Source organism: Pocillopora verrucosa, chromosome 8, assembly GCF_036669915.1.
Source record: "Pocillopora verrucosa isolate sample1 chromosome 8, ASM3666991v2, whole genome shotgun sequence".
In the NCBI taxonomy this organism is placed as follows: Eukaryota; Metazoa; Cnidaria; class Anthozoa; order Scleractinia; family Pocilloporidae; genus Pocillopora; species Pocillopora verrucosa.
The window spans coordinates 19580715-19595657 of NC_089319.1; the positions used below are offsets into that span (position 1 = coordinate 19580715).

A 14943-nucleotide genomic window follows, 5' to 3' on the forward strand; every position below is an offset into this window, starting at 1 on the left:
TTGCCCCCATTTGCCACTTTTCTCTCTTGTTCTGTTTCAGTTAATTTTTCGTTTATCAAGGGCATCCTTTTGTTCATCTGAGGGACACGAATGTCATACTAATCCCCGCTTTTCTTAACCATCCATTTCCTGTTTTGGTTTTGGTTTAGCTGACCCTCCCCTCCCCCCCCCCCGGTGAAACGGAAGCAAGGGAACGTCTAAGCAAGCCTGACATCGATCGTATTCCGTGACGTCACGCTAATTTATGCAAAATAATGTTCATTTGATAAAATTTTTTTTGCAAGGTGGCACGTGTGAGCGTGAAGGTTATCGAGATAAACAACAACACTGAAGTGAATTCATTTTCCATTTTTCGGGTAAATTTGCGATTTAGTGTCCGATTTCAAATATATATTTTGCTTTAAGGATATAGGAAAAGACTGTGAGCAATTTTTGGCATAGAGTAAGAGGAGGACGATGTTCAATTAGCATCGCGCTTATGCGGGTATCAGCGGCCATCCCGAGGGGTCGACCCCCGGGCAACCCAAGGGCAACCCACGGGCTTAGCAGGGGATTTGTAGCAAAGGCATGCCCCGCACGCGGGGCATTAGAGCGCTTTTGCGTTTTTGGCAAAATACCCCGGGGCCATACCCACGGGATTTGCACGTAATCTGCTGTCTCAACGTTCAGCGAGGCTCCGGGGAATACGGCGCGAATAATAAAAACAAACACTGCAAGGAAAGCCATGTGCGTTTGACAAATCGGGAAATCTTGGCGTCTTTTATTTGTCCTTTGCAGTTTATTTTCCTGTGTGCCATGGTCAAGTATTGTGCTGTTGCTCTGTGCCGTAATGGGAGTAAGAAACGACCTGATCTCAGTTATTTTTGCTTTCCTACAAGGCCCAATGAGCGTAAGAAGTGGGAGGTTTTCTGTAAGCGAGCGGATAAAAAATTCAAGACACTCGGCGATCCAAGAATCTGTTCATTGCATTTTAAGGAAAGCGACATCGAGATTTCAATTTCATACGGTTAGTTCGCATTCGAAGCGTCTTGCCGATAGGAAGAGACAGTGTGATAAACAACCGCAAGCCAAGAAAGTTTGCCCCAGAAAGCTCGAATTTGAGGACTCCATAGAGACTTGTGTGGATTTTAGTGCTGATGTGGCATCAGTAAACCATGATCACTCGTACTTTTGCATCGAGGAACAGGCAACACCGACTATATGTTGCCCAGGTTGCTCCAGGGGTGGGGGTATTTGTCCCGATTTTTTGCCCTACCCGAGGGGCTTTAGCATGTATTTGTCACGGCAGCTGTGACAAATGCCCCTGGGTGCCCGGGGGTCGACCCCTCGGGATGGCCGCTGATACCCGCATTACGAAACTAGATTTCAACGTCCACGCGGTTTCTGCTTGCATTTGTAAACAGTGCCACGGTCAACGAAAAAAGAAGGATCGTTTGCCGCAGAGTCTCAAGGCTTTTACAGATTTCTTTAAGGGATAGTTATGCTGCGAGTGTGAAGAAAGAGCGACTCTTTTCTCAGTCGAAAGAATCGCTGCAAGAAACAACTAACCCTAATTTAAGTGACTAAACGTCCGGCAGCCGGACACTTTCTTAACAGCTTCGTAGCACCGTTCGCAAAGAGACCGAAAATTGAAGGAGGACAATCCTCTCGGCCCAAGTACCTTAAGATAGCGCACCTGGTCTTCTGTGAGAGCTTTAACGGGCGGCACAATAGATATAGTGATCGGTTTCTTCTAGAGAAGAGAGGTGATAGATCACTGACGCTGCATGATATATTAAAGATTTTCCATAGTCATAAACACAACAGACAGCGTAGCCAATTAGGTTGCGTAATTTATAATTTACGCCATTGGATTTGTACTTATATTGGTTATCCCGTGTATTGGTGTTAGATTAATTCAGTGTTATGTTTAACTAAATTTAAGTCATATGAGAAACGCATCATGAGCAAAACTAAAAGTGCTTGCACTTTCTCACATCCTCCAATGTCAGCAAAATTATTAGACAATCAAGAGCTAAAACCTTATGAAATGAAGGAAGTAAGTATCTAGAGAAACTGTGTTAGTGATTGCATGATAATTCTGTTGGTTCTATTAAATGAGTTGATAACGCAAAGAGTTTCTAAGCTGACGTTTTGAGCGTTAACCCATCGTTATGGCGAATCGCTGACACGAAATTATTCTAAAACCCTATCACTGGAAATTGATGATCATTACGTCAAATTTTTGAACGCAAATTAAGGCTGCATGTTCAGCAAAGAGTGAACATACTTTTGAATCATGAAGAATAATTGAGGTTTACAGATTTTTTTTCTAAGGGCAAAAACGTTTGGCAGTGACTGCTTTTAACTTCTTATTTTTGTTGAAAGAAAATCATGCTCTAACTGATGCAAATTTTTTTTTCCAAATTTTTTGATGAAATTCAGCACTCCACGCTTCCCACATAGAACCTCTAACCATAAATGGTTTGTTTTTGCTCGATCACGGTGAATCAAGACATGACTTGGCAAGAACCCAAGGCTAAGATATCAATTTCATCACTAGGGATATCGATGTGCTGAGAGAAGGTGATATCTATCCGTTGGGCGTGAATCGATGAACTGAAAGCCATGTGAAGGTCATAAAGAATGGACAGATCGAGATCGTGAGGCGTACGTTGCACGGCCAGTCGTAAACTGTATCTCTTTCTTGTCTTGATCCGAGAAATAATTAATAATTATCCCTTCCCAATAATTCTGTTGACAATGAAAAACGTCAGAAAGCGACAGCGGTGTTTGATTGGCCAAGAGAATTTAAAGCATGTCAAGGAAACAATGATTCTTTAGCTGATATTTTTGTCGGTGCTTAAACTGTAGACACGTTTGGGGTTCGTGTACGTGGAAACTATATATCCTCTTGCATGATACAATGCATAAAAACCCGTTTGCTTTTGGTGATCGATGGAATAGAATAACACCAAAGAAAACCTAGTCCGTAAACTCAGTAAAAAGTTATAAAAGAATTCTAGTCAAAACAAGATGTTTATTGTTGGTTGAATCTAATATGAGCTTTAATTTCCATCTCGGACATCTCAAAGAACGATGTTCAAGTTACGAAAATCCGACACAATTAGACACAAATACCAAAAGTACCAAAAAAGGTCCTATCCGGAATCAACAATGAGGACTTGACCTACAGCGATGTAGGACCTCAAACAAGAGAGACGCCTTGACAAACCAAAACTCAAACAGTTAAAAAAAACGCTACTGTAAACGGGGGCGAAAAAAAAGGCCGATTTTTGCTTTTGGCAGGAGAAGGATGGTATAACATCCTGTGAATACGTAACCCTAAACTTGTACGGTTTCCGTGTACTCTGGCTGACGTCACTTCCTATTCTAAACTCCGGACTCCAGATAGGGGAACATGTCGGAAATGTCGGAAATCGGCTCCTTAAACACTTACCGGCTCACGTCTTAGGGTTATTTGATAATAAGGTTGAAACATAGGGTTAAGTGGCGAAAATAATTGAAAACGTCTTAATAAGGAAATAAATTTTTGGAAAACACATTTGCATTTTTCAGCAAGGCTGAGATTATGAAACGCGGACGTGAGAAAAAATTATCAAGTGAAGTTTCAAATTCTGCGTTGGAGGTTAACCTTGCTACAGATGAGTCCAAACACAATTTGGCAGGATTATAATACTTGGACATCTTTTCGTCAATTTCTGCTCTCCACGTGCGCGGAGGTGTGATGCATTGATTATATAAACCACTGAAGAACCAGGGAGTGCCACTTTAGTTTTTCGTCAAGCTGTGGGATCGTTGGTCATCCAACTAGTAATCTCGACTTCAAGTAAACAAAATTGGTAAGGTAATTATTTCACTAACAGTTTAGTCTTACATGCATGAAGCGGTTTTAGCTATGTCTGGTTTTATTTTATGATTCTTTTTCATCAATTCCATCGATCGAGGCAGTGGTTTCAATCTTACATATATTGCTAATATTGAATCTCAACCACACCTGATGAAAAGAAGGGGCTCGACTCGCTCAGGGGTATACATCAGACGAGTTCTATGTTCATTAAAGGTGTGCAAGATGATGCATAAATTTTTTTGCCCGTCCCATCAGATAGTTCACAATAGTTTGCCAAAAGATTTTGAAATATCTATATTTAAAAAGCCAGAAACATATTGTTGTCTTTGTGTAAGTCCTTTGCGTGACTGAGTAGGGAACCGTTGTTTGTCTCTGTTATTGTCTTCTAGTTGTCTGTATTCTTATAAGATCATTTATATCCTGACAGGTTGATCAGTACTGAGGCTTAAGTTTATCGCCTCTCAATCGAGGATGGGCCTACAGATGATCAAGACAGTTTTGCTCCTTTGCACAGGCTTGATTGTCTGTGACGTATATGCAGGTATGAACTTTTGAATTTTGTGAAAAGCATTTGCCATATTTCATCATAAAAATTGGTCTTTGTACCGAGTGCATTTTTTGTATCGATAGTTTGGCCAAGGAAAGTTTGCCGAAGCTCAACGAACACGCTTATGGTGGTCAGATCACGAATGTCGGCAAGTTAAATTAGCCGCACTAGAGAGAGTGAAACCGTAAATGTAGTACAATCGAGTTTCGCCGAAGAATGAGTGTGCTGAGTGATTCTCGGTCTGAATGATAATCATTTTGTAGTAAAAGATTGGTAAACATTGTTATGATGGTGCAAGCATGTGCGTCCTTCAAAGTCGTTGTTCACTCTTGTCAAACAAAGGCTGGGAAGAAGACTAGCATTTCACCTGAGTAAGCGATACCAAATCGATTCAGTGGTCAAATATCTGCGCATGTGTGAACATTAATAGGCCTCAGTTTTGTAGCCACTGTTCAATCTAATCACTTATCTGGCGTGACAAGACCAAAAAAAGTGGTCGGACTGAGGAAGACTGACGTTTTCCCTGAGCCCACGGGTTTGAAATTTCCTATCTCTATGGGAATGACTCACTACAGACAACAGAATTTCTGCATAAATGATGGACGTACCTGCCTTATACTTTGTATTTTAAGCGGCTAAATATTTAGTGGTTTAACTGGTCAGGTTGTTTTAATCCTTTTACACTCGAGATCTCTTTAGTAATTCCCCTTACTGTCTGCCAAACTAGTCTTAAGATGTTACTTCGGAGAATTTTGATATTGATCAACCACCATTCCTCTGATGATTAGTTTTTGTTTTAATTCTCATCACTTTTTTGCTTAATATTGTTATGATATGGTAAGGAGAAATTCTGTCTTGGTATTTCATGGGAATAAAAAAAAGAAAAAAAACGAGCAGTTAATAATAAGCTTCTAAATCCTTCCCCGCAGAATTCCCGTCCCGTATCACGTACGAATCTTTGGGTTGTTACAGAGACAACCCAGATATACGGATAAAATCTTTGGAGGGAATGGACAGTCTCCTTAACGACAGCTATAGGCTGAGAACTGATGCTATACAAAAGTGTGCCATGGCTGCCTTGGTAAGAGGATTTACAGTGTTCGCAGTTCAAGATGGCGGCATGTGTGTTAGCGATAAATACGCGTATTTATCCTGTAAAGATGCAGATAAATCAGAAAACTGTAAAAGTGACGGAAAAGGAGGAAATATGGCTAATCAGGTCTACTATCTTAATTCAACACTGAAAGGTATGGATCGTTATTTGAGAGGAAAAGGCTGTTTACACCATCTGCATATCATTTCGCACGATATTTCAAATCTGTTTTTATAAGAGGTCGCTGAGAAGATAAAATACAGTTAGGATGGATCCAGGAATTTTTGATTGGGGGCGGGATTTAGAAGGCACATAGGGTTTTTTTTCCTTCTCGCGCTAGAGCCTGAATAAGCTGAGAAACAAATTAAGAGAAGTAAATTTTGAAGACTTCATATTGAGTAGTAATATCTGGTCCTGTCGGTGTGACAATTTTGGTTTTAAACAAGTGTGATCCTTCTGGATCTGCCACTGATATAGCAAACCCAAACGTGATGTTTGGTGTTTTTTTGGTGATAGTTTTTGAAGTTAGGGTTCATATCTCAAATCTCTTCTCCACAATTCTGAATACAGAACCCATCAGCTCGTTAATGTTTTCTGGGGTCCCCTCCTTACTAGGTCGGATACGTTCCAAAAGAATTTTTTTACTTAAATGCAAACATCAGTCTACGTGAGCAGAGTTATTGTAAGAAATCGAGTGCAAATAAGCGGCAAATGGCAACTTCACTGACGTAAGCTCTTAGTTGCCAAAACAAACTCGCAAATATAACAATTCTGTTCATTTGCTGTCTTTAGAAGTCCTTGGCACTGTTTCTTACACAAAACTTGGATGTTTTGATTTCACCGATGCTCACACTGTGCCCAGCCTCGAAGGAGAGGATTCTTTGTTGGATGGTTATTACACAACAAGAAGGGACGCTATTAGTAAGTGTGGACTGGCGGCTGACAAGCGAGGACATAGAATGTTTGTTGTCATGCCAAGCAGACAGTGTGCAAGTGGTCCTACTACTGAGATGTACAGAAAGTTTCTACAGTCAGGACACAGTAACCTGGAATGCACAGGAATGGCTCTTTGGAGTAGCGTATACTTTCTCAATTTTAGCCGGTATGACGATAGAGGTGCTAACAATGTTGAAGGTAACGGAGATACATGTATTCAGATTAAACAAGTAAACTGTGTTTCATAGGACGGGATGAAGCTGTTATTTAACAGTACGGAGCAAAATGTCGCTGAATTGCGAGCGTTTCACACCCAGGGGTAGAGATTCTCGATCACCTGTCCGGCCGAAAACCACCGAGTACATGCACCAAAATAGCACAAATAAACTCGGCAATCAAGTGTAGAACACTCAAAGCAGTATCTGGAAAACACCGATTTGAAGCTGTAATTAATTGTCAATTACATTTCCTATTTATGGGGAAACCTCCTGTTTCGACAGAGTGAAAATGAAACAGTTAAATGATTATCCGCTATCGTTAGAGGTAAATGAACTGCTGTAACAAATTTTGCAAAGTTAGCTTTGCTGGTTCTAACCCTCATTTGAGTGACGGTCTTTTGCAGGAAAATAAAAATATGTAAATGTTCTATTTTCAGTAATACTTCCGTCTGAGCCGCTAAAATACACGTCAATTGGATGTTTCCTCCAGTACCCTTTCATGGCTAGGAGATATCCTCTTCTTGTGAGCTATGAGGGCCAAGATCCACTTCTAAAGGATTTCTACAAACTACGAAAAAACGCGATTGAAAAGTGTGCTACGGTAGCCAAGCGACGTGGATATAAAGTTTTTGCTCTGTTCAACGGCGGCAAGTGCTTGACTGGCCCTAAAGCTCACACAGTGCCAGTATTCAAAACGTTCTGGGCTACGGGATGCAAAAGCCACGGAAAAGGAAGCTATAGCAATCTTCACGTTTACGTTGTTGGAGAACTGAGAAGTACGATGATTTTACGATTTTAATGGTGTACGTTAAGAGCCTTTTGAATTTGGGTAATACGACTGTCATACTTTTTCTTTATTATACACCAGACACAGTACATTCTGTTTTTTTTCCTTTTTGACACAGATTTCTTCTCCGCAATACCATACACACAACTCGGTTGCTACAAAAACGACAAAAATATGCTTGATATTGAAAAAATGGACCCAGATGTTCTTGATGGTGATTACAAATTGAGAAAGGACGCAATTGGCAAATGTGCATTAGCCGCCATCAAGAGACGCAGTAAAGTGTTTGCAATCCAAGATGGAGGAAAATGTCTCATTTCACATTCTTACAAAGTTTTTGATGAAATTGGGATCTCACAAGACTGTAAAAGTGACGGAAAAGGTGGACCAGGAACCAGTAACGCTTATGTGATAGGGAAAATTAGCGGTATGAATCTTTTCTCATGGATGTCTCCTATTATGAAGAGCTAGGAAGGGAGGGGTCTCTCGTTGGCTCACTTAGGGTGGGTGGGTGGGCGAATATATTCCTACTCGGTTAGAAATGAAATATTTTTAATTTTTAAAAACTATCATGATGGTGATTTCTCCCCTGCAGCTTTAAAGCAGTTTTTTTTTATTAGTATTAACTTAAGCTTGGGTCACGCCTTAAATGGTCAATAATCTCTGATCGCTTCTCCCTCAAAAGTTCCAATTCACTTCACATGGCTTTGCTTCGTCTCCCTACCCCTTCTTTCTGTACTTAAAAATCCTGATCCTCCCATGATGACAACTAAAAGTCAGCAGAAACTATAAAGTGTCTTATCTGTGCGAAAGAGGGTGTTAAGCTGCTGCCACTAAGAGTCAAGTCATGATGATATTACCTAAGAGAGTAGAATGCAAGGTTTCTTTTTGAACAAAGTGTTTAGTTAACTATTTAAAAATAAATTTCACATCCAGTTTGAAGGAAATAACATTGTTATAACAATGGCTTCCGTTGCAGAGCTTCGGTTTATGTTGACCTTTAATACTTTAAACGAAGGATGTTACAAGGACCTTCCTATCCGTGCTATGGAAAGTCTTGAAGGAAAAGACCCCATACTTCTCGATGGCAATTACGCTTCAAGAGATGAAGCAGTTCTTAAGTGCCTCTTGTTAGGAAGAAAACTTGGATATGCCGTGGTGGGTGTTCAAGATGGTGGCATGTGTGTTGGTAGCACCAAGGTGAAAACGTATAAGAAATACGGAGTATCCCATGATTGCAGGGGGGATAGGAAAGGAGGACCGTGGGCCAGTGAAGTATACCTTAGCTTAACTAACCACACCACTGGTAAGTGTTAATCCGAGACGATGTGTCAAATGGCAGTGGAAAAATTATCACCGGTCCCGATACTAGCTGTAAATGGTGGCTTTTAATTACCAAATGTCTTGACCTTGTTCTTTAGTTGACTGATTTGCAATGCGGAGGTTATGAAACATTACATTTACCCGCACTTTCAATCTTAATAATAATAATAATAATAATAATAATAATAACAATAATAATAATAATAATAAGACTTTACTACGGTATATCCATAGAATGGCTCTTCACCCGAGTAAACTAACTAAGTTAATCTACGCTAAAAAACTAACAAATTCACGATGATAAAATACAATTAATAATTATAATACAAAGCATTTGGAATTAAGACCGAAGCAAATTACTATATACGAGATTTCAAAAAAGTAAAAGCCTGTTTTGAAAATGATTTGCTGTCCACACAATGATTTGCTGTCCACACACGTTCTTGATTGTTATGATATATCTCTATCATTATTACCATGGTTTAACGGCCAACGGCCTATTTTTTCAAACAGACGTAGTTCCCTCAACATCCAATGATCTTTTCACAGATTTTCTGGCCGGTGTTACCTACGAATCTAAAGGCTGCTACAAAGACCAAGAAGCGAGAGCTATTTCTTCTTTAGAAGGAAAAGACGTTCTTCTAAGTGCCAGCTATACGGAGAGAGAGGATGCTATTCAAAAGTGTGCAGTGGCAGCCATTATACGAGGATACAAAACATTTGGAATCCAAAATGGTGGCATGTGTGTTAGTGGCCCTAACGCGCACCAAACATATAGCAAATACGGTGAATCAATGGATTGTAAAAATGACGGAGAAGGAGGACCTTGGGCCAATCAGGTTTACAATCTTGTGGGAAGGGTGGACGGTAAGTTGACATGAATGTATTAACATCTAAACCTAGTGGTCTCTTCTACGGCCACCGAATTATTGGCCAAATTTGGCTTAAGCTTCAAGTAGGGTAAAAAATATTTCACTCTCGTTTGTACAACATATCGCTTGATGAATTGTGACAACCGCGTTCTTTTTTTTCTTTTTTTCCGAATGTCCTTTAACAGTATCCTTAATTTTAGCGTAAGAAGGAGCTGCTCCATAGACAAAGTTTAGTTGCGTCATTTACCTTCGGTTGAAAATTTGAATATTAGCACGAGTTCCTGAAACAGTTGAGGGTATAGCGGGCTCACTCCTTTTTCTCAAATTATTTCCTTCCAGTAATTTGACGTTTTTGTATTCGCAGATATCTTTGAGAGTGTTCAACGCTTACATGTTGGATGCTTCGATGACATGCAAGCACAGAGGATTCCCAGTTTAATGCAAGATCCTGTATTAAACATTACCATTACTTCAGATGCGGATTTTGGTGAATCAGTTGCAGGTCTTAATCTCAGTCAACAAGAGAACCGATTTAACGTGAAGTGTGCATTAGCAACCTGGAGGAGAGGATATAAAGCATATGTTGTTACTGCTGACGGGCAGTGCGCCAGTGGTCCTGATACGCACACCAACATTGTCAAGTTTGGTTATGGCTTAGAAGAGTGCTCAACCGTACCGGCGAACAATAAGGCGTACCTTGTTGGTCCTAGTCCGTTTATCCCACCCTATGAAGGTATGATGAATGTTTCCTGCCTTTTTCTCCTACGAGAAGAGAGACGATTACTTCGAAGGGCCAAAATTAACAATTTGATCAGGAGGTTTTGATTTATTTTTTTTTGCCTGGGATCTGTTATGTGAAGGGAAAATTTGTCACCTTCCATTGGGATAAAGAAGCAAGGTAGGGTAAACTCCTTATCTGGGTATTCAAATGAACTTGATCCAGAATACAGATCCTTTTAGGGCTCAGATAAAGGGAAAGAAAAAAGATTTCATATCTACCTTAGAGATGGAATTTATAGAAAAGCCTATAGGTCAAAACAAGTGTGTTGAAAATTTACGTAAGTTACAAGTATTATCAAAAAGCCGGTTGAACAAGTGGATGAGAAAGCCGGTTATCCTGGCAAAGGCCGGTTTAACAGGTAGAGTGAGATAAGAAGCTTGGATCTGTTGAACACTTTAGTAGAGACTTGTGTTAGATTTTATTAAAAGGCGGAGAGGACATGATAGATTTAAAACAACAAAAGGAAAAAGGAACTGAGGAATCTTTGATTTTGATAACAAATTGAATTTGTGATGTGGTCAAATTGGCCTTGTCTAGTCACTTATATGTTAATTAATTGATATTTCCTTTTTGTAATTAATTAAACTATCCGAGGTTCTATGAGTTCAGTTAAAGATTATAAATCACGTGGTGCACGGACAACGCCCACTCTAGATCCATAGAGAGCTGTGTTGTTTGGAAATCACACTTCTTCCTAAAATCAGCAACGATTAAGAAATTGTTAAACGATGTCTGGGATTGCAGTGAATTTGCTCGACTTCTATGATTGGTCTGGATGTGGTCAAATTGGCCTTGTCTAGTCACTTATGTGTAAATTAATTGATATTTCCTTTTTGTAATTAACTAAACTATCCGCGCTTCTATGAGTTCAGTTGGAGATTATAAATCACATAGTGCACGGACAACGCCCACTCTAGATCCATAGAGAGCTGTGTTGTTTGGAAACCACACTTCTTCCTAAAATCAGCAACGATTAAGAAATTGTTAAACGATGTCTGGGATTGCAGTGAATTTGCTCAACTTCTATGATTAGTCTGGAAGACTCAAAGTTATCTGGTCGGATGCGATACTAAAACCAATCGGTATTTGATCAATAGCGTTGCCATCATCATTTGCGTGACACATTATTATGATATTATGTTGCCCTTTGATGTGATTGGCTGTTGAGATATTGTGGGTTTCGGATTTACGAAAATCAACTGATATAAACAATTGTAGAAAGTGACTAACATTTACATGCCAATTTGCATTTGCTTTCTACAATAGAGTTACATGTTGAGTATGAGTCTGTTGGATGCTATGAAGACAGAAGAGAACGAGCTATCGAGAATGCTGCTTCACTTGAATACTATCCGTTTGGTTACTCTATATACTACTACATGAAAGGAAATGAAATCCAGAAGTGCGCATTATTTGCAAAGCTGATTGGGTACAAGGTGTTTGCGATTCAAAATGGGGGGGAGTGCCTTACCAGTGCCACGGCCCATAAAACATACAGTAAATATGGTGAATCGCAGGTCTGTAAGGGCGATGGAAAAGGAGGACCCTTTGCCAATCAAGTGTATCGTTTATCTGAGAGAAAAGGTATTTTGTTTTATGTTTTATGTTGTTGTTGTTGTTTTTTTTTATTTTTGTCTTGGGTTTTTATTGTTTTCATTAGAAACCTCGACCTTGTCCCCAGTCTACATTTTCTTTAAGTGTCAATAACAGCTGCGGACGAAGATGGCAAAAGTTTTTCTGGATGGGGCGGAAAAACAAAAATGGCACAACTCGATTGGCCCATCCAGTTGATAATAGTATACTACATGATGAGTTAATAATACTAGCTTCGGGACGGGTGAATCGAACTGTCAATGTTCTTTACTTCTTGGATATCGTCACCATCAAAAGAAGCAACGACGAAAAACCATACCACCACCGATGGAAAACTTGATGAAAATCGTTTACTCTTCCATTGGAATTGGTGTTTTACCTTTTTACGAAAATTGAAAAGTGTCATTGCCTTTTTAACATGACCATCTTTATCTTCCTTTCCTTTGCAGGATGAGAGCGTGTGCCAATGAGCTTTCTAACAGTTTGTGTGGCTCATCTTTACAAAGAAAAATGGAAATTACGTCATAATACATGGCAATAAAGCTCTTGTTCAAAAAACTTATTTTACCGTTGTTCGTCTCTTTAACAACTTTGCATAGAGGGGAAAATCATAGCAAAACTCGCCTAAAAACTTTCAATAAAATGTTGTGATTTTCAAACTCTTAGCCATCTAAATAATGAATTCACATTTTGGATACCTCACACTTAGTGCAATGGGTAATACTTCTTCCAGCAAGAGAGAGTCAGGGGATTGATTCCTCGCGGCGATAAGTAATTCATTTCATTCTTTTTCTTTCCTTTTTTTCCTTTTTTTCCTTTTTTTTCCAATTTTACTTCCTCTTCAAAAGCATTTGTTTTTTCTCTTTTCGCCTGTAACATCACCTTTTTTGAGTGCAGAAATTGGCATTTAAGAAGCTAATTCCCGAAACGCAGCGTTTGGTTTTTCTTTTCCTGCTTTTGAAAAAAAAGAGGAGGTTTTTATCATTCCAGAGTATAGTTAATCGATATTGCGTTTTTCGGAGGTCGAATTTTCAAATTTGGGACCCACAAGGTTTATAAAGAAGGCCTAAATATTCCAAAATGTAAGACGGCTCATCACCTTCGAGCAGTATATATGTGCATATCCCATCGCCTCATATGTGTGATAAAACTTTATGCCTGCAGCTTAAATTTCAGTCTTTCTTTCATTTATTAGTAAAGTCTACTGATCTCAGAATTCGGTCAAAGATGCGTTTTTCCTCTGCAGATTGTGAAATGTTTTAACAATTCTCGGCTCTCAGTTGAACTGAAAAAGCCAATTAATTACGTACTAGTCATGTTAGCGAACCAAAAAAGTTACAGAAAGACAGATTGATGGAATGGTTGAGTAGGGGGGGAAGGGAGTGTGAATTTTGGTTCATAAAAAGAACTTGGAAATGGTCTTCAGCAATTTTCCGAGTTAAAAACGCAACAATTTCACAGAGCGGTTCAAAAAATTAATATTGGACTTTGGCTTCAGATGAATTTGATCAAGTCGCGACACAGGACACGTATAATGTTTGTTATTATGTCTCCCATACAATCAATTATCTCAGGCTTTGTCTGTTAGGCTAGTTTCCACTTTTCTACGAGTATGTATCATTTTATCGGCTTCACTTCTAGAAATTCGCTTAATCGGTTAGAATAAATGCGTTTTTTTTATTATTATGTATAACTGTGTGGTTTTCCTATAAAAAAAAAACTTTGTGAGTATGTTGGTCGGTATTCCCTCGGAAATGAAGTGCCGGTGCCAAGCAGTTTCGGCGTATTCACGATATTTTTAATCCCAGTAACCTTGGTTATATGCTTCTGAAATGGCTAAAAATTAAATATGCTGTTTGAGCTAAACGTTGTAAGTTCAGGCTCATTTAAGTTCGAGTTGATATTTCTAACATTACAACACTATTTACAGCTCTCTATTTAACTTCGATACATAGGTCAAAAACCTGTCTAAAGCGAGGCATACTACTTCACTTTGTAATTAATAATCGATTATCTTGAACCCGCCTTTTGAAGTCGGAAAACTCATTTGAATTACAAATACTCTTAGAAATTACTATTCATATTTGCGCGCAGTCTTACACGTGGAAAGAGCTTACGAACTACAAGAAATTTGAGCGTCTCTTTTGGCTTATGTGGAGTCAAGAAACGCGTCATTTCGAACCCTTTATCTTGGATACTGTCTTTTCTTTCCAGGTCAACGTGTGTTCTTATGCTGGATTGAGTGGTTGGGATACTTTGTTGAGGATTCATGCTTTTCTCTCAGTCACCGCTATTATTTAGGTAAATAGCTTATGGAAGGATACATTTGGATAGTAACGTACTGTTCACCTTTCTCGTTGTGGCCCTTGTAAGATCAATTTAAAGTAACGGAATAAAGAGCGTAATGCACATAACATAGTGTAGGACAAATCTTCAACGGCAGCCGCTATTACAGTTTTTCTTAAACGTGACCTTGTGGCAGCGCGAGAATTTCGAACTTTATTTTTAGTGCATTTAACGCTAATTTACCTATTTCGATTTTTCTTTTCATTCTTGTACGTATTTTTCCACTGGCTATTATGATTATGTTGTGTTGAACTAAAGTGTGTTAAACCCTTTAACTCCCAAGATCTGATTGTTAATTCTCCTCTCTTTCTGTTACACATTTCCTTGTTAATCAGTTACAAGAATTTGGTGTTGGATCAAGACACCAACTTCAACTTGATAAGTTTGGGTATTCTCATCACCTGTTTGCTAGACAATGTATGGATATTACAGGGAGAAGTTACATTTTAGTCACTTCTGGCAGTTAAGGGGTTAAACGCCCTTTTTCTTTCCCTTACCCTCCAGCCTCATCATGATGAAGAGGGTAATCTAAAAAACGTTCCAACGCAGACTCCAGTTTCTGGTTACCAGAGGATTCTCTCCGCCATCTTTTATATA

The 14943-nt window shown here is 39.1% G+C and overlaps 1 protein-coding gene across 1 annotated transcript; it reads left to right on the forward strand.

The window, feature by feature from the left end:
* Positions 1-3574: 3574 nt before the first annotated feature.
* Positions 3575-12566, forward strand: LOC131777772 (uncharacterized). Its single transcript, XM_059094117.2, has 11 exons — positions 3575-3842; positions 4278-4391; positions 5327-5644; positions 6283-6624; positions 7082-7420; positions 7550-7858; positions 8411-8737; positions 9304-9621; positions 9991-10359; positions 11674-11991; positions 12450-12566. The coding sequence occupies exons 2-11, from the start codon at positions 4322-4324 to the stop codon at positions 12452-12454; spliced, it is 2715 nt and encodes a 904-aa protein (XP_058950100.2). The 5' UTR covers positions 3575-3842; positions 4278-4321; the 3' UTR covers positions 12455-12566.
* Positions 12567-14943: the final 2377 nt, after the last annotated feature.

What these genes read in the sequence shown, in the direction of transcription:
- LOC131777772 (XM_059094117.2), top strand. Translation starts at nt 4,322, where the DNA reads ATGGGCCTACAGATGATCAAGACAGTTTTGCTCCTTTGCACAGGCTTG. An exon ending in AGGTGCTAACAATGTTGAAG is followed by an intron (nt 6,625 to 7,081) that starts GTAACGGAGATA and finishes TTCTATTTTCAG; the next exon opens with TAATACTTCCGTCTGAGCCG. An exon ending in CGTTGTTGGAGAACTGAGAA is followed by an intron (nt 7,421 to 7,549) that starts GTACGATGATTT and finishes TTTTTGACACAG; the next exon opens with ATTTCTTCTCCGCAATACCA.